Source organism: Halichoeres trimaculatus, unplaced genomic scaffold (assembly GCF_033239565.1).
Source record: "Halichoeres trimaculatus isolate MK-OKI-2021-1 unplaced genomic scaffold, fHalTri1.1 fHalTri1_scaffold_3, whole genome shotgun sequence".
Taxonomy (NCBI): Eukaryota; Metazoa; Chordata; class Actinopteri; order Labriformes; family Labridae; genus Halichoeres; species Halichoeres trimaculatus.
In genome coordinates, this window is record NW_027437181.1 from 1,669,012 (window position 1) to 1,693,866 (window position 24,855).

The 24,855-nt window shown below is 38.5% G+C and overlaps 1 protein-coding gene across 3 annotated transcripts in view; it reads left to right on the forward strand.

Moving 5' to 3' along the window:
• Positions 1-24,357, forward strand: part of tspan4a (tetraspanin 4a) — a 308,346-nt gene extending 283,989 nt beyond the window's left edge. For all 3 annotated transcript variants that reach the window (XM_074667196.1, XM_074667195.1, XM_074667194.1), the window contains 2 exons: positions 15,603-15,686; positions 23,819-24,357. In XM_074667196.1, the coding sequence (XP_074523297.1) occupies positions 15,603-15,686; positions 23,819-23,887 (153 nt within the window). In that variant the 3' untranslated portion in view covers positions 23,888-24,357. The remainder of the gene's footprint in view (positions 1-15,602; positions 15,687-23,818) is intronic.
• The last annotated feature ends 498 nt before the right edge of the window (positions 24,358-24,855 follow it).

The window sequence follows — 24,855 nt, forward strand, 5'->3', positions numbered from 1 at the left end:
ATTGCCAGACTTAAATAATTGAAATTTAAAAAATTAATTAAAAAAAAAAAATCAAACAAATATGAAATTTCAAAAATCTTCAAAAAGAAAATGAAACTTAATCAATTTGCAGAAAAATTAAAAAAAAATTGAAATTCAGCTCATGTTGGGGATGTAGCTCCTGGATGCAGCTTATCTTTCCAATCACTCATAAAGCAGCCCACTGCCATGAAGTCTGCCCACTGGAAACCCATCAACCTGGTCTGATATCGGTGTAGCTATTGTTAGCTGTAGCTGTCGCTATAGCAGCATTGGCTAGATCGTTGTAATGGGTGATTTCAAAATAAAACCAACGGGTCAAACATGGCTAATCTTAACGGGAAGTAGCAAATAATTGGTTATCTGATTAAAAAAATATAGATATCATAGGAAATTTGTCAAATTGGTTTGTCTTTGTTTCAGTAGCTGTGTAGCTCCTCACCTTGATCTTACGGAAAGTTAGGACACCCTTTAACTACACATGCACACGCTAAACCAAAGGGCGGTGCTGCTAAACGTTACCTACCTGCTCATGGTGGATCGTCATTGATCATCCAGAAATGACGTAAACATAAAACAGATCAACCTTACATGAGGATGGATTTATGTAATACATAGATCACTGTTTGATGCTTCTCTGGCCTCTTCTTCTAGGGTTTAACAGTCGTGCTCATGGAGGTTCTGTTGACTCTGTAGCGTATTTTAGCGTGTTTCACACTTCTGTGCTGCACTGCCATTAGACAAACTAAACTTTTCCCCAAACTTTTCTTTCTAACTTTTATGAGCGGTTAAAGTAAATCTGCAGCATGACTTTGCAAAAGGCAGATCTTAAATTTAATGCCACGGTGGTGCGGTTATAGACTGGGGAGCTGAGAGCACTCCATCTTTAAATATTAACCTATTACTCTAACAGCTTGCTACAACATTTAATTTGTCCATTCAGCAGAGGAAAGGTCAAGTTCTGGTCAAACGGCAGACGTTTTTATTCCAGAAATGGGAGGTGTAACCTTTGGAGCAGCTCTTGACTGTTTATTTTTGCAGGAACTGGTGTTTGCAGAAGTCCTTGTGGTTCTTTTCTGAATTCGGCGTCCTTCAGATGACGCCTCGTTGGCCTTGGAGCAGATCTGTGGGTTTCATTTGCCTTCCTAATGCAGGGAAGAGCTTTGATGTGAATCGTGCTTCGCTTTTGTACTTTTTGTGTTGATATCCTTGAAAAGCAAGGATTCGGTTGGAAACATCATTTTAATAACATGCTTTAACATAATTTTCATCTCATTGATTTAATAATGTATGTTTCTGAAGCATCTATAGGACGGGATTTTAAGCCCACATGTTTCAAACCTTTCACCAGAGATTTAACTTTAACTTCTGTGTTCAGGGCCGCCACACGTGAACGACAGAGATTCAAGGGCAGATAAGAGAGACTCAACGTTTTCTACTTCATATAAGAAACCTGTGAATATCAGATGTTTCATTCAGAGCATAGTTTAGCGATGAAAAGCTGGAATAAAGCCCAATCCAAACTATCATTGACAGTCGAGTGCTTGTGAACTCAGAAACTGTGCAGAAACATTTTCTCTCTACAATAAAATCTCTTCTACGTTATCATTGAGACCGAAATAACCCAGCACAAAAAAACAACTCAGATACAAGGCTGAGGACACACAGATACAGGAGCAGTTAAAGAGCCAGCGAATGTCTGCACTCAGTGTACCAGCTGAGCTCTCACCTGAAGTGACTTTAACACACGGCGGCTTGAACTTTACCACTTTCCTGTCGAGTAAAAACTACAAACATCGAAAGAATTTAATGAGATCTTATGTGAAGAGGAAAGAAAATTACACATGATGATACGGTGGGGAAAATAAGTATTGAACGCATCAACTTTTTTCTCATCACATTTATTTCCAAAGCTGCAACTCAAACTAAATTTCTCCCAGACATTGGTATTAACTCAAATAATCCACACATGAAAAGAAATCACAACGTTCAGGTCCATAAATAATGATGATGGTGAATTAAGTGCGATGTTGCTCAGCATCAGAATGGAACTGGTTACAGACTTAAATCAAAGCACCTGAATATTCCAGTCAGCACCGTTGGGGCCATTATTCACAAGTGGAAGAAGCACCACCTTACCATCAACAGGCCACGCACAGGAGCTCCTTGAAGATTTCTGACCAGGGAGTCAGAAAGATAGTCAGAAGAGGACTCAACCAGCCAAGGACCACCCTGAAAGTGCTCCAGAAAGACTTGGAGGCAGCAGGTACAATTGTTACAGAGAAAACAATAGGCAATGCACTCCACCGCCATGGCCTCTATGGACGCTCGGCCCACAAGACTCCATTCCTCAAGAAAAGGCATGTTGAAGCTGGTTTAAAGTTTGCTAAACAGCATCTTGACAAGCCTGTAGAATACTGGGAGAATGTTGTCTGGTCAGATGAGACCAAAACTGAACTTTTGGGCTGTCATACTACAGACCATGTTTGGAGGAGAAATGGCTCTGCACATCAGCCAAAAAACACTACACCAACAGTGAAGTTTGGGGGTGGAAGCATCATGGCATGGGGTTGTTTCTCATCTCATGGTGTTGGCAAACTTCATATAACTGACGGAGCAATGAATGGAGCCATGTATGGGGAAATTCTTGATCTGAATCTGCTGCCATCCACCAGGATGATGAAGATGAGACGTGGCTGGACCTTCCAGCAGGACAACCATCCAAAGCACACGGCAAAGTTGACTCTCAAATGGTTTCAAGAAAAAGAAAATCAATCTGTCAGAACGGCCTAGTCAATCACCTGACTTCAATCCAACTGAACATTTGTGGAAAGAAGTAAAGAAAAGGGTTCACCAGAGGGCACCAAAGAATATTCCAGATTTAAAGACAATCTGTGCGGAGGAATGGGCCAAAATCACACCTGAGCAGTGTGGGCCATTAGTTCAAACAGACAAGAAGCTTCTGGAAGCTGTCATTGCAAACAAAGGCTTCTCCACTAAGTATTAGATGAGTCTCAGTTAGCGTGTTCAATACTTTTTTCCTGTGGTATCGTACTTAATTCACCATAATCATTATTTATGGACCTGAACGTTGTGATTTCTTTTGATGTGTGGATTATTGGAGTTAATACCAATGTCTGGGAGAAAATTTGGTTTGAAATAAATGTGGTGAGAAAAAAAGTTGACACGTTCAATACTTATTTCAAAAATAAGTATTGAAGATTTCAAAAATTTGCAAAAATTAAAAAAAAAAAGAAAAAGAAAGATTTTTAAAAATGCAAAAAATTTCAAAAACTTAAAATTTCAAAAAAAAATTGCAAAAAATTTTTTGGAAAAAAAAAATCAAACTTAAAAATTTTGCAAAAATTTCAAACAGTTTGGAAATTTCAAAAATTTGCTAACTTGAGGTTAGCCACAGTTGTGTGGAAAGTTGGTGGGAAAAAAAAAATAAATTTTTTGTCAATAATATTTTTTAAAGCTACAAGGAGTCAAAGAGCCACATGAGCCTTCAGAGCCTCAGGTTGAAGACCCTTGCAGACCTACGCCTGATAATACAGCTAAAAACAAAAAAAAGCAAGAGGGGGAGAGAAAAAGAAGGGAATAAAAAATCATAATAAATAGAAATAAAAAAATATATAAAGAAACAAATAAGAATATGAATAAATGTAAAAAATAAAACAAATGATGTTTATACATATATGAACACATTTTTACAAAATAAATTAATAAATAAATAATGAAAAAAAAAAAATTAACCAAGTGAAGAAATAAAACAATAGGAAGAAAAAGGGAGGAGGATAATGTTACATTGTCATAAAAAGATTTCAGAAACATTTGCCATTTTCTTGTTTAATTTGTTCAAGTTTCCCATTTTTGAATTTCTAATTTTCTCCACTTTAAAGAAGAACATAACCTCGTTAACCCACTGTGTGCTTGACAGAGCTGCTGTGGATTTCCGATTTAGAAGGAGGTGGCGTTTAGCAATCACAGCGGTAAAGGTTATTACTTCCATTTCATTTGAGGAGTATTGGTTATACTCTACGGGAAAAGCAAAAACACCTGTGGGTGGTGAAAAGACGACTGTGTTTGAGAAAAGCCAATCTATCATGTGGAGTTCCTCAAGGCGCCATCCAAGGCCTCTTTCCCTTCCTCATTGACACTCTCCAGTCAGAAGATAAACTTCTCATAAAACTAAAACTGAACTGTTATCTTTACGGGGTCACAAACGTCTTTGAGCGGCTCAGACTTCTTCAAACTAAATCACACGTAGAGAAAATTGACTCTTCTCAACCCTTTTCCCAAACTCAGTCCAGCTGATCGGTGACAGTGAAGGTCAGCTGTCAGCGCTGTCAGCGCCCACAGCCTCATGTTTACATCCTGGAAGTGTTGTTTGGCTCTGCTCTGAGATTGAACAACCTGATAAAAGCTGTGGTGTATTTTCCGTTCCACTGAACCGTCTCTGATAAAATGAGGCTTTTTATTGTCAGGTGTGGACATCCAACATGTTTTTCAGATCAGACTTGATTCGTTCCTTCGCTGCAGAGGATTCTTCCTTAACTTTCACTAAAGTTAATGTGCAGCTTTTCAGCAGCCTCAGTCAGATCAAGCAGGTGTCTTCCAGAGTTACAGTTATTCTAAGTACAAAATTCCTCTTTGTGTTTCCCCAGCGCAGCTCGGCGCTGAAGCTCTGTCTGGGGAAACACAGACAGGGAATTTTTAACCAAAAGGCGTCAACTTTAGAAGATCCCCTCTTGATTTGTCTGAGTCAGACAGCTGGAGTACCATCCAGCTTCAAATAAAACTTGGGGATATATTTTTGTGCAGAATTAGGATTGTAAATTTCGTCCTCTTTCTCTCCCACTGGAAGTCTAAAGAGAGGGATCTCTTAACACCACATTATGCAAGAGCAGTTTTTATGTGACTCCTAACTCCCCCAGATCTCGCAGTGAATCATGTAATGACCCTCTTAACATGGTCCCACACGGCGCCAAATCGGCCTGTGATCGAGTTATGTGTCAGTGCGGCAGTCACAATGTCAAAGCAAAGTGGAAGAGGAGAAGAAGAAGAAGTTAGTTTGAGAGCTCGCGCTTCACCTTCACAAAACTCGAACACACACACAATCAGTTTTTGTTACAATAATTCATAATTTGGATTTGTTTGACACCTACAGCTGCACTGGAGGACTCAGGTTTTAATCACCAGACTTTGTCAAAGCTTTTTGGATCAAGGAGGCTTCCTTACTGTGGATTTGGATGGATTCAAAGTTGTGTCACAAAATCTGGTGTGTTAGATGCATATTTCCTTTTTATCATCCAAATGTGAGCTGTTTCCAAAATATAAATCTGGTAAACAAACAAGAATAAAAAAGAGATTTTTTTGAACAGTCACATATTTTGACTTGAAGGACTGTCCTTAAAGAAACAACTATTTTTAATGACAGAGTATGCAGACCAGTCGTGGTTTGCCGCTTAACATAAAAAAAAATTCTTCGTTTAAAGACAACTGACAACAAACAGGTGTGAGTCTTTCTGAAGTGGTTGTGGGCAGATGGTTCATTTGTTCTGTCTTAACGTCTATAGGATGTGATCAGTGTCTAACAGCTTGGTCATAACAGATGGTGAGAAAAGAGCTACACTTCTGCACAGAGAGTGCACATTGCTGAATGCTAGCTAGGAATAAAAAATAATAATAAAAAATATAAATGAAAAATAAAAAAAATAAAAACAGGAATATAAATAAAAAAACAAATGATGCATATATCTATCTATCTATCTATCTATATATATATATATATATATATATATATATATATATATATATATATATATATATATATATATATATATATATATATAGATATATATATAAATATATATATATATATATATATATATATATATATATATATATATATATATATATATATATAGATATAGATATATATAGATATAGATATATATATATAGATATGAACTCATTTTTAATTTATAAATAAATGAATAAATAAATAAAAATAGGAATAAAAATAAATAAAAAAAACAAATTATGCATAACCATTTATGAACACATTTTTAATAAATAAATATATAAATAAATAATTAATTAAATAAAAATAGGAATAAAAATAAATGAATAAATACATTATAAATGAATAAATAAATAAATAAAAACAGGAATAAAAATAAATAAAAAAACAAATGACGCATATACATATATGAACACATTTTTAATAAATAAATGAATAAATGATAAAAATAATTAACCAAGTGAAGAAATTCAACAATAGGAAGAAGAATTGGGAGGTGTTGCATTATTGTAAAAAGATCCAGAAACAATTGCAAATTCTTGAAGAATTTGTTCAAGTTTTCTTTTTTTTAATATCTAATTTTCTCTACTTTCAAGAAGAGCATAATGTCCCCAAAAAACAGACACCAGTGTGACTTTCAGTAAAGATCAGACTTTTATGCGATGCTACGATCCTTTCCCATACGTCGTACTGGATCACATGCTGGGGTCAGACTGGACTTCCCGTCAGTGGACTCCTGGAAATCCACAAGGATCTCTTCTTTTAGAGACTGCCATGTACCTTTTCGACATACTGCCTTTGGACAGTCAGCTTTTTCTGTGAAAGACTCAACAGCTTCAAAACCAAACCAAAAAATCTGCTGAAAGACGCCAAACACTGCAACCCCTGATTTTATAGTTTGATGATTTAATTGTGACCTGCCAAGGGACTGCAGATGTTAATTAGCCCTAAGCTAACTCTGGTACAATGCATCAAATGGTGACTTTCATGTTAAGTGTTGTACATGGTCCCTTTAAAAATCAATAAATTAGAAAAAAAATTTAAAGAAGGCCACCATGATGAATAAAAATCCTTTTATGGGTATTTCAGTTTGACTGCACCTTTCACTCTGTAATAATGGACTTGGCGGCGGGCTGAGGTTTACTCTGGTCTGGCCTCTGGCTCAGTCGCTGTCTCTCTGTCTTTACTTAACGAACCCTGTAAACATTGTCTTTGGTCTCCAGCTCTGCTCAGACTCAGAATATCAATCTGAAACCGGCTCCCTGAGGAGATTTCCCTCAGGCCTGTGTGCCAGAAAGAGCCATGTTGTCCTGTTGGATGTCACATCTGTTGAAGTTGTAGAGTGGTTGCAGACAGTGCAGTTAGCATTAGCACCAATAAATGATGAGTGCAGAGATAACACAACAACAAAATAATAAGTGATGAATGAGTGAATGCTCAGTGCTTGATGGCCAATGTTTTCAAAGTAGAAAACTCCATCCCAAGGGTCTTCAGCTTGTGGCTCTTTGACTCCTCTGCAGTGGCTCCTTGTAGCTTTAAAAAATATGATTGAAATAAGGAATTGATATTTTTCTTACAGAGGGTTTTGATGGTTAAAGACACTGACACTAAACAAAATCCTGCGTAAACATTAAATTGAACTAAATCTGTAACTGCAAATAACTGCAACTTAGCTTTTCTAAATTTCAATTTTTTTTTTTTTTCATTTTGTTTTTTTAATTTTGGCAAATATGAGAAATCTCGTTTTTTTTTTTACTTTTCCACAATAGATAAAATTTCAAAATTTGTGCAAATTCTTGAACACTTCAAAATTTATTGAAATTTTTGCATTTTTTTTTTTTTTCAAATTTTTGAAATCTCATTTTTTTTAAACTTCTGCATAATTGTTAAAATTTCAAAATTTGTGTAAAAAGTCTTAAACACTTTTTACACTTAAAAAAAATTGTTTTTGCAATTTTTTGAATGATTTTTTTTCAAACTTTTGCACAATTGTTGAAATTTAACAATTTGTGAAAATTCTTTAAGACTTCCAATTTTTTAAAAGTTTTTCAATTTTTCAAAATTTTAAATTTTTGTAACGTGCAAATTTTTGAAATCTCAAAGTGTTTTGCATTTTTTGCATAATTTTTGAAATTTTACAATTTGTGCAGATTCCTCATGTGATTTAATTAAAAAAATCTGCAATTTTTAATTTCATTTTTTTAAATTTTGCAAATTTTTAATTTCATTTTTTTAATTTTTGCATTTTTTTTACTTTTTTAATTTTTACAAATTTCAAAATTGTGATTTAAAAATGCAAATGTTTAGAAATAAAAACTAAGACATCACATGTACAATTTTATTATTTCAAAAAACTTCTTTTAAAAAAATGATTTTTTAGATATTTAGTATGTGTAGATTTTATACACTGTACAGCCTTCATTGTGAAGATAAAGTTGATTTTGTGTCTCCTGCATGACTTTAATCCAGCTGATCTGAGGAAAAATGGCTCCTATGACAGCAAAGATTGCAGACCCCTGGTCTATTCCTTCTGGAAACATCTTTAGGATGTTTTATAACACCTGTTTTTGTTTCTAAGAATCCAACAAAGTCCTCCCTGACCTTAAGTGATGATAAAAAATGTCCAATCACAGGGATAAACCCATTAGCCCCCTTTGAGCTTTCAGCTGAGTGCTCTTCCAGCAAACGGAGCAGGCTCAGGTGTCAGGACAGACGATAGGGGTGCAGCAGGATCAGGGGAGAGTCCCGACAAGGTCACTTTGAGTCAGCCAGGGTTCCTGAGAGCGCCCCACTGGGACTCTGTGGGAATCTGAAGTCACATGGAGTCAGCACTTACCACAAACCACCGGATCACCCAGAGATTGTTAAAAAGGCAATCACTGCTGGGGAGGAGACTGAAAGAGACCAGGAGCAGACAGGATCTGTGTGAGGGGGCCAGACCGGGACGTGTCAGAGCATGGAGGAGGAGAGGGATTAAAGTCATTGGCAGGGAGTCAGCTCACTTCAGGAGACTGAGGCAGACGCTGAGTGACAGCGCTGACACTTATGATGACACATGAGCGACCTCAGTGCACTGATGAACCCTGCAGATGAGGCTGGAAAGCTCATAAGTGGATCTTGGAGCTGAGCTTACTTTCTTAAACACGCTGATAATGTGTAAGCCCGGCAGCACCGGGAATTCAGTCCCTGAGCTGAATTTGGCTTAGGAGGTTCACATTTACTTATCTCTTCATCCCTGGATTTACAGGAGGCTGCAGCTGGCTTCAGACAATAAAAATATGAATTTATATGTTTCCAGAAGCAGCTCCTGGAGGTTTGGAGCTGGACACAGTTTGATGAATAACTCTGAATCTGCTTAAATCTTCTCTTACAAAATGACTTTCCATATCGACCCAGCGCAGAATTATTTCACCTGGTGCTGAGGAAGAGGGATCTGTTGGGTTGTTTCAGACAGCAGCAGAGAAACGCAGAGTAATCTGGGAGGTTTCCCTGGCTCTGACTCAGCTCCTTGACGTAAAGAGACTCAGAAGTAGCACAAACAGAGCGGCAGGTCTGCAGAGATGAATAATTTAATTGGACTAGCTGTGAAGCCGGGTCTGAGGCAGCTTTTCTTTTACTACAGAAAAATCCTCATTTTATGGTTAAAAACTCTACATTTTAAAGTATATTTTTCTATTTTTTGTAAAATAACATCCTTGAAGTTTTTTTTTTAAGTATTAAGCCCATAATGATTGTGTATGATTTGTGTAAAAACTAAGGCTGTCAATCGATTAAAAAAATTAATTGCGATTAATCGTGTTTGTTCATAATTAACTTGTGATTAATCTCAAATTGATCGCACATTTTGTATCTTTTCCAAATTTACCTTCAAGGGGTAATTCCCAATTATTTCAACCAAACAGCCGTTTTATTACTCAACACTAACTGATAGAGCTCATACATCACAACAACAGACGCATTGTTCAACAAGAACTTTGGTTGGAAAAAGCAGCTGAACCGTAACACGCCTGCTTTGGCTCTGTTATGGTTTGGTTGTTGGCTCTACATGCCTCTTTTAAAGCTCTTCTTCTGGTTTACAAAAGATTGACAGGAACATCTTCTGCCTACCTGGGGTCCCTCATCCAGGTCTACACTCCTTCTGATCCTCTACGCTCTGCTTGTGAAAGACTCCTGGTGCTCCCAGCCCAGCGCGGCTCCAAATCTCTAGCCAGACTCTTCTCCTCTGTTGTTCCCAAATGGTGAATGAATTACCTAACTCTATACAATCCACAGAGTCCCTTTCTACTTTAAGAGATGTCTGAAGACTCATCTCTTCAGGGAACACTTAGGTCATTAAAGTGATCCTCTGGGATGGAACAAGTTGGGTCCTATCTCAAGGTTTAGGGCAGAAATGACCCCTACAGCAGTGATTTTGTGCAACAGAAGCCCAGAGCGCTCACACCAAACACCCCCTCCCTGCTCCTCTGCAGGTTTCCTCTGCACTCAGATGGGGCCATATTTTACTTGACCAAAAACACAAATAAACGGACTCCCACTGAAAAAATCTGATATGGGTCTGCATTCACGCTTTATTTAGAGAATTTTCAGCGCGTTACTTTCACACAAAAACACCGCTAAATAAGGCTCTAGTTGTCATCGTGTCATAAAACGGCGCTACCTCCGCTGCAGAGCCACAGCTGGCTACGAGGCGCTCGCCGCTTAGTGTATCAGTCTGCGTGCCAGATATAAACAGATATAAACAATACGGGAATGGAATGCAAAGTGAACGGCAGGTCGTCCTCGCTCTCATAATCACTCATCTTTACGTTGTTGTTGCATAAAAAATTGTTACTGTGGGGAAAAAAGAGTATTTAAACAGTAAATTACTGTTGATAGATTTGACTGTTTCCTAAAATAAATAATTTATACCATGAAATTACAGAGATTAACCTGAAAGCTAAATGATTTGAATGTGTTTTGACTTAATTTACATGTTATTTAACCGTATAATGGACATTTATCAACTATGAAATACTGTATTTTAATCAATTTTGACTGTGAAATCTAGTCCTGTATTTTAACAAAAACTAACAAACAGATGAAATTTTCAGGAAATGTTTGAAATAGGATAATGAAGAAGTGTTTAAATTTTGAAGGTGATCCGGATCACTGTCTGGATCCAGATCTTTTTTTTTAAAGGATTCCATATCATTAAGAGACAGGGCCGTTTTCAACATAAGTGTATATAACTCCACCACTAATGGTGGGATAGCTTTGCAAAACAATTCAAGACAAGGTCACCATAATTTCTGATAGATATAAAAGTATGATCCAGATCCTGGTAATATTCTGGATACTAAGATCATGAATATGAAATGTGTACTGGGTCATCATCAGCTGACAGTCTGCTGAAAGGGAGTATAACATTAAAGTCGGGCTAAAGTGTTGGTGACGATCACAGTAAGCTTGGAGGAGGTCTTAGCTCTCTGAGAGCTTTTCTAATTTCAGTTATTTCACGTAGACATGTGTTACAGTGTTTGTAGTTTTATGGTATCTGTTTGGAAACTTTGCTTCCACACCGTGCTTTTTTTACAGTGTATCCAAACTGCGTTTTGGTCCCTCAGCAAACAGCGTGGTGCACTTTAGAGTCGAAGGTCTATGTGCCGCATGGCTCTCCAGGCAAATGCCACTCCCATCACTTTTAATCAGCTCTCACCTGTTCTTAGAAAGCGCCTTTTCTCTGCTCCGAGGATTCATCTCCTTTTCATTACTTTCACATATCACTGACCCAGGAGGGCATCGCTCTGTTCCTTCTATTTATAGTAATTATCTCTCCTTTCTTTCTGCCTGTTCGGCGCCACGTAGCTCAGGGACATTTTCGCAGAGTTTGAGAGGAGGTTTTAAAATGTGCTTCAGCTTCTGAATATGACTCTGAGACAAAAAATGGGGAAGCAGTGAGAAGGAGGAGGTTTTTTTTTTCCCCTAAATTTTCCGTGATGCCTTCAGACTGCATTCAAGCTCTGTCAAACATGAAAAATTCAGCCCATTCTCACGTCTAAATGATACCTGCAGCGTGTGTGCTGCTCCCCGAGTCACATTTCTCCTGTTTGTGCAGCTGAAGGCAGACGGGGACAGCTGGGACTCGCTCAAATTTGGAAAGTTTCCCCAAAGAATATTAGGTCAGAGGAGGAAGAGGAGGAGGGGGAGATAAAGATGTCGCCCAGGGGACCTTTCAACCGAGCAACATTTCTATCACAGTCTTCTATTACAGCAGGAGGTGCTACATGATCCTTACTCCAGGTTGTGATTGGTTTATCACGGCGTTTAAAGATCTGTCATCTCCGTTATCTTTCATTGTCCTTTTTAACAGAGTTAGGGGCACCGTTAGGGTTTTTAACAGATATAAAAACTGATACTGATACTTCTTTTAGCAAGTAAGACCTTCAGCAACAACCAGGCTGATGAGATATATTCGACTGATGCACTGAATGTTAAAAGTGGGGATGGGTACCTTTCACATTTGACACACTAAGGTACCAATGCGTGGAACCTGGCTATCGGTATCGGTACTCAATGGTACCATTTTTTAGTTACTTTTGTTGAGTTTCTGTGGTATATTAAATTAATATAAATTTGTTTTATAATGAAATCTCAAATATTTTCAATTTAATATATTTATTCCTCAATAAATATACTTGCAGTGTTTTAAACTTACATATAATGAGATGTAGCATGTACCGTAGCATGAGCAGCTGATAAGTTTATTTTGGTCACCTTCTACTTCCTTGTTTCTCTTGAAAACTAAATGACACCAGTTGAACGACTCTCCCATAGACTGTAAAACAAATGGACATTGTCTTGCTAAAGTCGAAGTGAGGTCTCCACAAAAACTGCTCCCTCCTGGTGGCTGGCTGCAGTATCCCTCCAAACATCGGACATCGGAGAGACATGCAGATCACGTCTGTCAAAGACCATATCTAGACGTCAGAGCAATGTGCAAAATGGGTACAAATTTTGACATCTAAATCTGACCATTTTTGGACGTTTTAATGACGTTCAGCATTTGGACGTCGTTTGCAGACCAAATCTAGACGACAATGAGACGTTCAAAATGTCTCTTCAGGAGACCTGATTGGGACGTCAAAAATTAAATTAAATATGTATTTCATTTCAACGTCACAATGCACAGTGGGATAGGTCAAAAAATCCATCTCCCCAGTCATTCCAGATGGGCTGTGGTCAAACTTTAAAAGATTAATCCACCTGGTAGAAATGTTTCTCACGTCTGATTGTTGTGGTGATTTGAAGATATCATTTGGCTGTCTTGTGTTTCAGTTACATTTTCATTTGTTATATGAGGTTAAAAACAAGGCTTCACATCACATTTAACGGTAATTGACGGCTGCTGTTCTTGTGTATTTTTGGGGGGGATTGTAAAATATGTCGGGAGGGAGAGACAAGAAGTGAGCGACGGTCCGTTTACAATCTGAAATCCAAAATGGCTGTCGTAGAAACGTTTTCTTTTTTTCAAAGGCTCGACCTATAATGATGGACAATACATGTTTTCAGACCTTATTTTTGTTAAAGCCTCTTCTCTTAAATCTTCTTTTAAATCTTAAGCACGCTCTTACTACAAGATTTGAAAATACCAACCAGCACACACTACAGGATTTCACCAAGATTATTTGACCAGAGAGAGTGATGCACCACATGTGCTCAGTTGTTTGATCTGAGGTTTTTAGCGCACTGGTGGGACAGGAGGAGAGAGAAGCGGAGCTGTCTGCAGCGGTGCCTTTCATCCATTACGCGCACGCAGAGGGACGGAGGTGAAACTGTTGCTGTATCAGCCAATGATGGCATGATCTCACACCGATCACTGATAAAACAACAGTTTGATACTGTATGAAAATGGCATGGTTATGTGTTATTTTTAAAGGTATTATTGAACTGGCTCGAGTGGGCCAGTGGAGCGCACAGTCAGCTGACCCAGACCCTTTCAGTTTCACTTTCAGCCTGTGTTTGTTGTCCGTTGTCCGGTCTCTGGGGCTCTTTCTAATTGTCTGTTGTCATCCTCAGTGAGAATGAATGTTGTAATCATCAGATAAATATCAATTGACAAAAAATATATAATATATTTGAAAATTATCGGGGCGGCTCCGACGAGTCTGTGAGAAGATCGTGGGGCTAAAGATTCATCTGTCAACCGCTCACACTAGAAGATAATCTTGGCCGAACATCGGTGCCGATTTTAGTCCTCGACCAGATTTCTTACCCGATTGTCGAGAGGACCGAATCTGGGTTCAATCGGGGCGAGAATCCTGTAGTGTGAGCCAGGCTTAAATGAATATAGATTTACCATCACCATGGAAACCAGTGGAACTAAGACATAAGTGTGATGTCACAATGAAAGGTTTTAGAATTTGCCTTCTTCACACTGGCTGTGTCTGAAATGGCATACTAACGTACTACTCATACTAAGTGTGACGTCAAAAATAGTTTGTAGTGCGTTCACATTAAATATTATGAAAAGATTGTGTGCGCGAGAAATACCTGGATGTACTATATCGGTAAAAATCGTAAGTAGGTGGCCATACTAGTCGCACTGACACGCCCCATAATGCATTGCGAGCCCCACATTTATAAACGTAAATACAGAATGAGATGACAAGATGAGAAGCAACTAAAGTGGACTTAGCTCTACAGGGAAACCTAAACGTAAGTACAAAGAAATAAAGTGCCTGAGGCGACGGACGGATCGTCTTCGGTGTCTGCGGGCAGTAAACATTTTCTAATTTTTTGAAGAGTGATGAATTCGTCCGGTGTTAGCTAAAAATCATCCACTAGCGAACTTCCTGTTTTCAAAATAAAAGCACCCTTTATTATCTCCTTTAAGTTCTTTAACACTTTTGTAAATTGGGCTCTTGTTTTGGAGCGGACCGGAAGTTTCTTCGATAGCATATTGGCGCTCTTAACAGAATGTCCGAAATGTCTAAATTAAATTTGTATCCGTGCGTTTTGTGGCCCAAATGACCACATTTTGGTTTTCTACGTGACGACTTTCTCGCCTAAAATGTTCTTAAAACTTTCAAATGTGGAGAATCAACAGAGATATTTGATAGCCTGGTGAGCTTCCATAGACTTATGTGTGCTTCCAATTTTTGACGTCGAAGGTTTTGAAATGCATCATGGGAAACTGAGTAGTATACTACAGTGTAAACGGTTGGCACTCTAATCATACTTATAGTATGTAGTATACAGTATATACACAACGACCATGTAGTATGTAGTATGTTAGTATGCCATTTCAGACACAGTCACTGTGTACGGAAGCAGTAGGCACTGCATACTGCCTCTACTTGTTATCGTTACCTTTTCAACACATAATAGTGTTTAATAACTTCTAAAGGTCTGTTGTTTGATTTTTGGGTCCAAAATGACCCAACTATTGTATCAACGCCTGTGATAGGGGAGTTTTGGCTCCAAAACTGTACAATGGTAAACGGCAGAGCCACGCTGTCCACTCTGTTAACAGTCTGTGGACTCTCCTGAAAACAGCTGGCATAAAGAGCAGTTTCTGAAACAGACACAGCACTGAACAGACTTTAAGGACACGGTGTCGTATAATTCTTTAATGTTAGGTGTAAGAAACTCAACCACTGGTGAGGCGAGGCCTTCACTTCAGTCTCACAGGTTACTTTCTGCCCACCGTTCATTATTGATCACACGTCTTATCAGGAAGTGAAACGTTGACTCCTCATCTGTTTAACACGTTGTGCATTTGTGTGTTTTTCCTCCACAGCCTTGCTACGAGCGGGTGAAGGACTGGCTTAATGAGAACCTAGTGGCACTTTGGATCTTCGCTCTATGCACAGCACTTACTCAGGTAATTACAGCTTTTAAGTAGTGTGTATTATATTTTTAAGACGGAGTCATTAAGCGAGTCCTTGATATCAACATCCTCAGACACGGGCTCTTACTTTGTGTGGAGCACACCTAATACTCCCAGCGTCCTTTGCATTAAAAGCTGAATGCAGGATTTCTCAGGACAGCTGGAGCCGTAGAAGCCTCTCGTGTTACCCCTGAAGACCACATAGGACGGGCTGACTTTCCATAAAATTCTTTTTCTGCTTCCCAGCCGAGTGTTACGTGATGTGCTTCCACAATCTGGGAGGAGAAATATCACACGAGTGCCCCTGTGATGCTGCGGGCTCATTTCACATTCTCAGTGCCCTTTGTGAAAATCCTACATGCTGCAAAGTGAAAACCAGGAAGACTTATCTGAAATATCAGAAATACGTGCCAGCTGACTCACGACATTATACAACACAACAAACGAGATAAGTAGGCCTCAGGAAGGACGAATGAAGGCTGGTTTATGTAACGCAGACATCAAACCACACATCAGAAGTTCAGTCTTTGTTTGATAATTTTTTTTTTTGTCTCAGTAACTATTCAGACTCCTGCAGCTGTATCTGCCCCTGGGTAAAGTTTATAATGCTCATATTCACCACGTACATACTGGGACTAAAATAGCACAAAAAAACCTCTTCACAGCTAAAGGTGCAAACTGAGGCATGTCATAAGCAAACATGTTTAATTGAGATTTTCTACATAACGTGTGTGAAGTTTCCCGCAGACGTGACATCACATTTCCTTGAAGAACCAGCTGTAACCTCGCTGACGATCTGATCACACCAGATGTTTGAGGGGAAAGAGCAGAAAGTCTGCTCCCAGCAGCTAGAAGGTGTGATACTGTTAACTCGCAGAGCCTCATCAGCTAAAAGAAGAAGCTAAATACTCTCACTGAGTCTGTTTTTGAGATAGATAGATCAGGGGTGGCCAACCAGTCAGAGACCAAGAGCCACAAAAACCACCGTGGTACAACAAAGAGCCACGTCACACACGGGGTCTTACAAAAACACTTCCTCTCTCACATAAACGAAATTACATAAAATGAAAATCAACACATTTCAAATTTTCAAAGCCAGATTAAATTTGATTGTGTGTTTAAATTTGACGAGAGAAAAGAAAATGAAACTTAGGTATTAAACTGTACACCCAAATATTGATCAACACTGATCCCAATGTTGGCATCAGCATATCAATATTTTTGATTGATCACCACACCACTACTCATAACTATATAAACAAATTGTTATGAATGGATGGAAGAGCCGCACACCAAAAGGCAAAGAGCCACATGTGGCTCGCGAGCAACAGGTTGGCCACCCCTGAGATAGATAGATAGATAGATAGATAGATAGATAGATAGATAGATAGATAGATAGATAGATAGATAGATAGATAGATAGATAGATAGATAGATAGATAGATAGATAGATGGATGGATGGATGGATGGATGGATGGATGGATGGAGAAATAGATGGATAAATAGATAGATAGATAGATAGATAGATAGATAGATAGATAGATAGATAGATAGATAGATAGATAGATAGATAGATAGATAGATAGATAGATACTTCATTTATGCCGCGCAAAATTCCCACAAAGGCACCTTAAGATGCATTTTTTGGAGCTGTTATCGGAATTAAATTGTCACGCACCGACACCTCACACACTGAATCCAATTTCTGTATTTTCCTATTTATTGCAAAATTTTCAGAACGAGAAAAATTGACTTATTGAAGAGTGATCAAGCAATTGATCCTGAGCAGTGCCCGACAGTTTGAGATATGCAAGCGCACACACAAACATTTCCTTAAATTACAGAAAATGTGTTGTTCGAAGTAGCCTGCGATGTCTCTTAATGGTCAAAGTACCCTGAAAACAAGCTGGGTGGATGCAAAAAAAGTGCAAAAAAAACTATGGTTGAGTACATTAACATTAGGGATGGGTACCTTTCACATTTGAAACAATACGTTACAGATGCCAGTTACCTAGGTGGTCGGTATCAGTACTCAACAGTACCAATTTTTTGTACTTTTGTGTGTTTATATGTCATTTTTGGAAGAATAAAATCATAAAGTATACATATTGAAATATTTTTTTGCAATATATTGTAAATAGACCAGTTTTTTTCTAGTCTCACAGACCACTCAGAGCTCTTTGCAGTGCTGGTCTAGTTCACCCATACACACCACAGTCACACACTGATGGTAGAGGACTTCCTATTGGAAACCATCAGTTTTATTTAATACATTCACACCCATCCACACACAATTCCGGGTTCAGTGTCTTACTCAAGGACACTTCGGCATGTGACTGCAGGAGCTGAAATCGAGCCCCCGACCTACCTATTGAGAGGTGACTACTCTACCACTGAGCCACAGCCACCCAATATATAAACTAGCAATGCTGTGTTCATGTCCAGTAGGATAATTGTCTACTCTTCGATTCCCTCACAGTCACCAGGATGTGTTTAGGTACCTAAACATGGTACCGTTTGATTTGATTTTTGAAGTGAATCATTGCTTAGTACTACATACAGAATTCCGTTGGTACCTATAAAGGTACCTAATTTAGTACCCATCCCTACATAACATGAGAGCAAATTTCTTTTTCAATGTGAATCAATTTAAGATGAAAAATACTTACTCAGTGTGCAAAGACCTTTACTTGCATTAAAGAGGGGGTTTTCTGCTTTCCCATATCTTAAAAATGGATATAAAGTAATTTTGCTGGAGATTTATACAAAACATTTTCATATTTTTAACCACTACATATTCATCTGTTGTCAAAATCCATCTGTACTCCTGTAAACGGTTTAGAACTGTCTGTTCTTAAAAGAGAAAAAATCCATAAAACTTTCACAATACTCGCTGAATTGATGAGCTCATAAAGTAGGAACCTCCTAACGGCTTCACAACACTTAAAAAGGATGGGTCTTAATCACCAAAGTCCTCCCATAGCTTCACCCCTGAAGGAAGGCTGGCCAATCAGAGGGAAGAGGGCTCATGGCACGGAGAGTCTTAAAGAGACAGCAGCTAAAACAAAACGTTTCAGACAAAGACAAAGTCAAGTCTTAAAGCATTAAAAACTACAACAGGGACACTTGAAGCACAGTGCAAACCCAAAAAAGTCTAAAAACCCCCTCTTTAAATATTCAATCATAATGAACCACAGAATTTTGAAGAAGAAAAAAATGTGCACTTTGTAAGGATGTGATCAGGTTTACTGTCTGCAGGTCAGATTTTACCTGATACGACCCCGACCAGCAGCCTGACCTAGAATTAAACTGTTCCTGACACAACACTCCAGCACTTTCTGTTACGACGGTTCATGACCTGACTGTGTCATCTGGAGCGACGGATACGTCACATAGTTTACACGTTAAACCCGCGTTGGCAGACCTAAAGCAGGCAGCGTCAAAGCGAGTGTGTCTGAAACGTCAAATTAAGAAGAAATGCTGAATGAAGAGAAAGCAGCAGCAACAGCGAAGCCGACACAAAGACATCTGGAACTGTTTTCATCAGCACAGATTTATCTCCACAGCTCTGTTTCTTCTGTCCAACGTGACACAACAAATTCTGTCTTACTGTTTGTTTTCAGTCATTTCATTTTGATAGTGCAGGAATAAATTCTTCATGTTGGAGCATTTTTAAAGTTCATAGAGATTGATGGAGAAAAGCTAAGAGTTGGATGTTAGTTTTAGCTTGACATATTATCACAGTTTCCCGTCTGGAGCAGAAAGAAGAAAATCTCGTATCTGTCTCTTCTCTCACAAGATATTAAAGAAACACAAGATATTAAAGGCCAACAGACTCTTTACATTTCATTATCTCTTACTTTCAAAAATCAACAAACAAAACAAATAAGCATAAATTTTCACATATTTATTCTCATTCCCACACGGACGTAGTCTGCATGATGTCATCCATCTGTTTCTCATACAGAGTTTTTGTCAGCTCTGCATCTGATTGGGCAAACTTGTGCTCTTAATATCCTCTAAACTGTAAAGTAAAAAAAAATCATCTCTTGTACCATGTGAGCAGTTAGAGAAATAAGCTATTCAGACAGAAGTAGTTTTCTGAACCAAGCTTTTGACACGTTTATTTCTGCTGTAAAAATCAGCTGTTTTGAATGGGTGTCTATGTGGTTTCTGCTACTTTCTGAGCAAGCCTCAAGTGGACACTTAATGAACTGCAGTTTCAAGTGCTCTTATTTCACTTCTCTTGGCTGGAGGTCGACACTTTAGTAGGAATCGAAGTAGTTAGATTCTTTTATAAGTCAATATCAAAACAAACCAAACTGAACTGAGTGGAATTTCAGGTTGAGTCACAAAAACCTTAACGAATAGGAATAAGAGTCCAGAGTGGGACTGTAATCATAAGTGTTAAATTTGGAACTATATCCAGATGGTGGCGCTATTGCATTAGCTGAGTTTTCAGCTTAAACATGTTGCGAATTTGACCTCAATCATGTTTGTGAAATTTGAAGCAGATTGGAACTCATATGAAGGAGTTACAATGATAGTTCATGGAGAGTTATCAGAGTTTGAGGCGGCGTCGTAGATACATTCTTTAAGTAGAGGACATGAACTGATCAGTGATGCTTTATGAAGGCCTAAAAACCATATCTGAGCACGAGTGAAAAGAAACTGTGAACACAGGGATAAGTTTTTAATCACAGAGTAAAACATATGACTTCCTCCTTTAAGTGGTTGAACTTTGTTGGAAGAAAAACTCAACATGCAAACCGTTAAACTGCAACAGCTGTGAGGCTTGACCAGCAAAGTTGACTTTAAAAATGAAGGAGAAAGTTGTCCTCTTAAGTTTGCTGCCAGACGGTGACACAGCGTGTTACTCTCTGTGATCGCTCGACAAACCTGACACTTCTAGCGTAGCTTGGACAGAGGTCTTGGGTTACTGTTTGCTGTGGCATCCTTCAAAGTCCAAACTCCAACCTGTCTTTTCCTAAACCTAACCAGGCAGCTTCTTCCTCTACCAAACTTTAATCACTTTCTGCTTTTAACCCTGCTGCACCCATTACCGCTCATCTCCAACCGTCAGATGACTTTTTTTGGAGGCGAATGACTTCCTTTCTCTCTGTAATTGGTTTGAGGACACGTTAGAGTCAGAAACTCTATTTCCCGTCTCACACAGGGCAGGATTGCTATTTGACATCCACCTCGTCCAGCTCTAAAGTTTATTAAATAAAGTTAATCTTGGTTTTCACTCACAAAGGGCACGTCTCCGAGCCGTCTAGTTACAGACTCAGGAGCTGAGGGCACTTCATTTTTTAAATACAAATCCCTTCCCCCAGCTTTTTTTGCAACAATATTTAATTTGTCCATTCAGCCGAGTAGAAAGGTCAAGCTGTGGTCAAACAGCAGCAGTTTTCAATTTAAGAAATGAAAGACGTAACCTTTAAAATGTCTTTCTAGTATTTTTTTTTCCCCTGGACCAGGCTTTGCTGGAAACAGATTTCTCAGATTTATGCAAACATTCATCCTTCAGGTGACAGCTGGTCGGCCCTCACGTAGATCTGTGAACTTCAGCTGTGAAACACCTGCTGACGGCAGATTCATCTTGCTTTAGTTCATGTTTTGATGAAGATGAAGGATCTAGTTTGTGTACTTCTTCTGTTTTTCTGCACTTAAGTGTACTTTGTATTTTATGGAGCCAAAATGATGACTTTAATATTTGGTATTAAAAATAAAATTGGCATTAAAAGTCATATCCTGAAACTGAAACTGATAAAGAAACATTGCCAATAATTAATTTTTTATTTTACATTTTTTTAAGTATTATAAAAATGATCATGGCATCAAAAACAGGTAATGGCATTGATTGTTTTGATGAAGTTGAAAAAAAAAACCATTAAATTTAATACATTATTTCATTTTTATAAATTTTTGCATTCTGAATTTGAATTAAAAATTATATTTTAATTATTTGGTTAGTTATTTGGTGAACTGTTTTGTCATTTTATTATTTATGATTTTAATGATGTTTTTCTTTTTTGATTACACTTTTTTTGGCTCACTTTTTTTTTCAGTTTCGACTTCCTGTCACTCCTTTGGCTTGGAGGGGAGGGTTTGGGGCGTGGTTCGCATATTATTTGCATATTGTTGGTAAATTTTACAGCACTCATTTTGTCATCATTTTGGCTCTAGAGTATTTTGTTTTGTTTTTTATTTGTAGGACTCCTGAGAATGGTCTCCATATAAGATATTCAGATCTTTAGTCTGTGAAGTACTTAACAAATAAAATATGGATCACACAGATTTCTAACTTACCATCATTTATGGAATCAGATTAATGCCAAAAAAGATAAACAAAACTTCTTGAGTTACAATCAAAAAATTAAAGCTGCAAGCAGCGTTGGACAATTCCTTTCCAGTCCCCAATGCTGGTTTCACCTTCACTGTCAAAGTTTGATCTCTTTCTTACCCTCCTTTGTTTCTTTCTTTTCTCGTTTCTTTTCTCTGTTTGGCTTCGTTTCGTTTTTGTTTTTTTTTGTTTTTATCCTCTGTGAGGCACTTTGTGTTGCTAAATTGCAGAAAAAGTGCCATATAAATGAAATAAAGTTAAAGTTAGAGGTGTCACAGTTGATACCATGTATCATTTTCCCCTGCTCAGTGACATCACCAGCTGCATGGAACTCCTAATCATTGTGACATCATCACCAGCTGCACAGAACTCCTAATCAGTGTGACAGCATCGCAGAACTGCTGCAGCAGCAGAGTGAAGAGAAAAGTCTACAGAATTTTTCCAAACAACTCCTAATGGAGACCACAATCTAGACCAAATCTGTGTATAAATCAGATATTTTGTAGGAAATTTTGTCAGGAATCCATGTCATTTTTAAACCTGTACGATTTTTACTTTTTTGTGTAGAGGCCCAAATGCGGCAGGTTGCGTGGAGCTCAAACTTTAATCCTGTTCATTCTTAATGGGGGAGCTCAGAGGGCTCTTTTGGGGTTCACCAACTTTGAGGGAAAACAGGGTCTGAAATAACAACTTCCATAAGCAGGGTCTGGTCTCTCACGTGAGCTTATTTCAAGACGATAGAAGTTATGGTTTTGGAGGAGACAATTTTGCAGAAATGTTAAAAATGTGGCCAAATTTTATTTTGAAAGGCAAATTGCCAGCTCACTGTTCAAGATAGGTCAGGGGTGTCAGCACATGATTTTTGCGTCTCATTGAGATGAACATTTTGACGTTGGTTTGATCACTCTCTGACATTCCTACTGGCCGCTGGGGCCATTTTAGTGTGCCTAGGTGGCGCTAGAGAGCATAATACTGGATGTTAGGGGTCAAGTTTGATATTATATCAAAATTTTTAGTGATTGTGAGGTGTGTGCCAATTTTGGTGAGTTTCTGAGCATGTTTAATAGGTCTAATTAGAGCTCAAAGCGCGGATAGAACAATAACAATAAGAAGTAGAAAGAAATGGACGGAATACAATAGCGCCCTCGCCAACAGGGCGAGGACGCTTATAAGACTTTGAGAAATGTTATTTAACACAAGCAAAAAAAAGTCATCTAAAAAGTAAAACTTGTTACTTGCAGTAGCCAGAGTCATTAGCCAGACAATAACTTACTAAAGCTGTGCTGCTAGCTTCAACGCTGTGCATGCCAACATTTTCTTTTTTCTCACTTTTATTGTGGTGATATTAGGAATTTACTCACATGAGATTCAGAAATTTCTTCCTTGGGTGGAAAATAATGTAAACAATGCAACACTCGTCTCTCTTCACTACTTTTGACGTTCTGTTGACAACAACGTCCAGGGCATCGAGCTGTTACTCAAAACCCGTATTGTACAATAAACAAAAGTAGTGTTGTCGGTTATTCACAAGGCAAACACTTCATATTATGAAACTAACGTTTTGATTGCAATCCAAGAAGTTTTGTTTGATTCTTTTTTGGCACAAATCTGATTCAATAACCATCCGAGAGACAAACCTGAGGAAATCTGGATGTAACAGGAGAAAGATAATCGTATTGGAAGTTGATGTCAAACACTTGTTCATTTTTATACAGCACAAAGAGACACACGAGCTCTTCTCGAAGCCATTAACAGCTGATCTGCTTCCTGTCTCCACAGATCCTGGGCCTGGTCTTCTCCATGACCATGTTCTGTCAGTCGGTGAAAGTAGAGACCTTTTATGCCTAGCGGTCATCCTCGTCGCCCTTCAGCTCACTCGGATTGTTTATCGTCAGAGAGGGACGGATATAGACCCACCCTCCTCCTCCTCCTCCCTGTCCTCCTCCTCCTCCTCCTCCTCCTCTTTCCTCCTGAACAGACTCTTCCTCCCGACGCCTGTCCTCTCTGTGACATTTCCTCTCGGGTGTCGTTCACAGTTTTTCTGCTAACTATCAACAAGCACAGTGTCGGTGTATTTCCTGAGTTGGTTCCTATGGTTTGCTCTGTGTACAAGCTAATTTCTGTGATACATTTTATGACGCAGTATTATGATCGTGTATAAAAAGACAAAGTGTAACCCCCCTTCTTTTTTAATAAGTGTTTTGTTTTAAATTATTTTACCGTTTGTATGTGTTCATGAAAACGCGAGCTCCAGTTGGGAAGGTGCACAGTGTGAAGTGCTGCAAGTGCATGTCTCCTGCCATGGTGTGTATTAAATGTTTGGCTCGTCTTAAAAAAAAAGCTGAAGTCTTTTTGTCATTTCTCACCCAGAAACTGAAGGTTTCGTGTGTTAATCCTGTTTTATTATTTCCAACATGAAGGATGACGAACAGAGACTGAGGGGATTTTTCAAGGAACGGGCACGTCAGATTGTTTACGTTGTCCTTCGTTGGAGACACGCGGGAGTCGTTAAAGTATTTCATGACATCTGACTAATGGGGCTTTAATGAGATATATCTGATGAAATTAACCGCTCTGGGCTTTCATGCGTGCGTTTTTATACAAGACTGATTTGCATGGGTGATGAGAAACGCCGACTACAATACCACCTTCCTCCTTCCTCCTTCCTCCACCTCATGAATAAGCAGCAGGATCCTACAGACTCGCCCGGGGCGAATCCCCCCCAGCACCAATCACAGCTCAAATGACACAGATTCATCTGTAGTCTTTGAAGCCTCCCCTGGCCTTTTTGTGACTCTTTAAATTCTTCCTTTCTC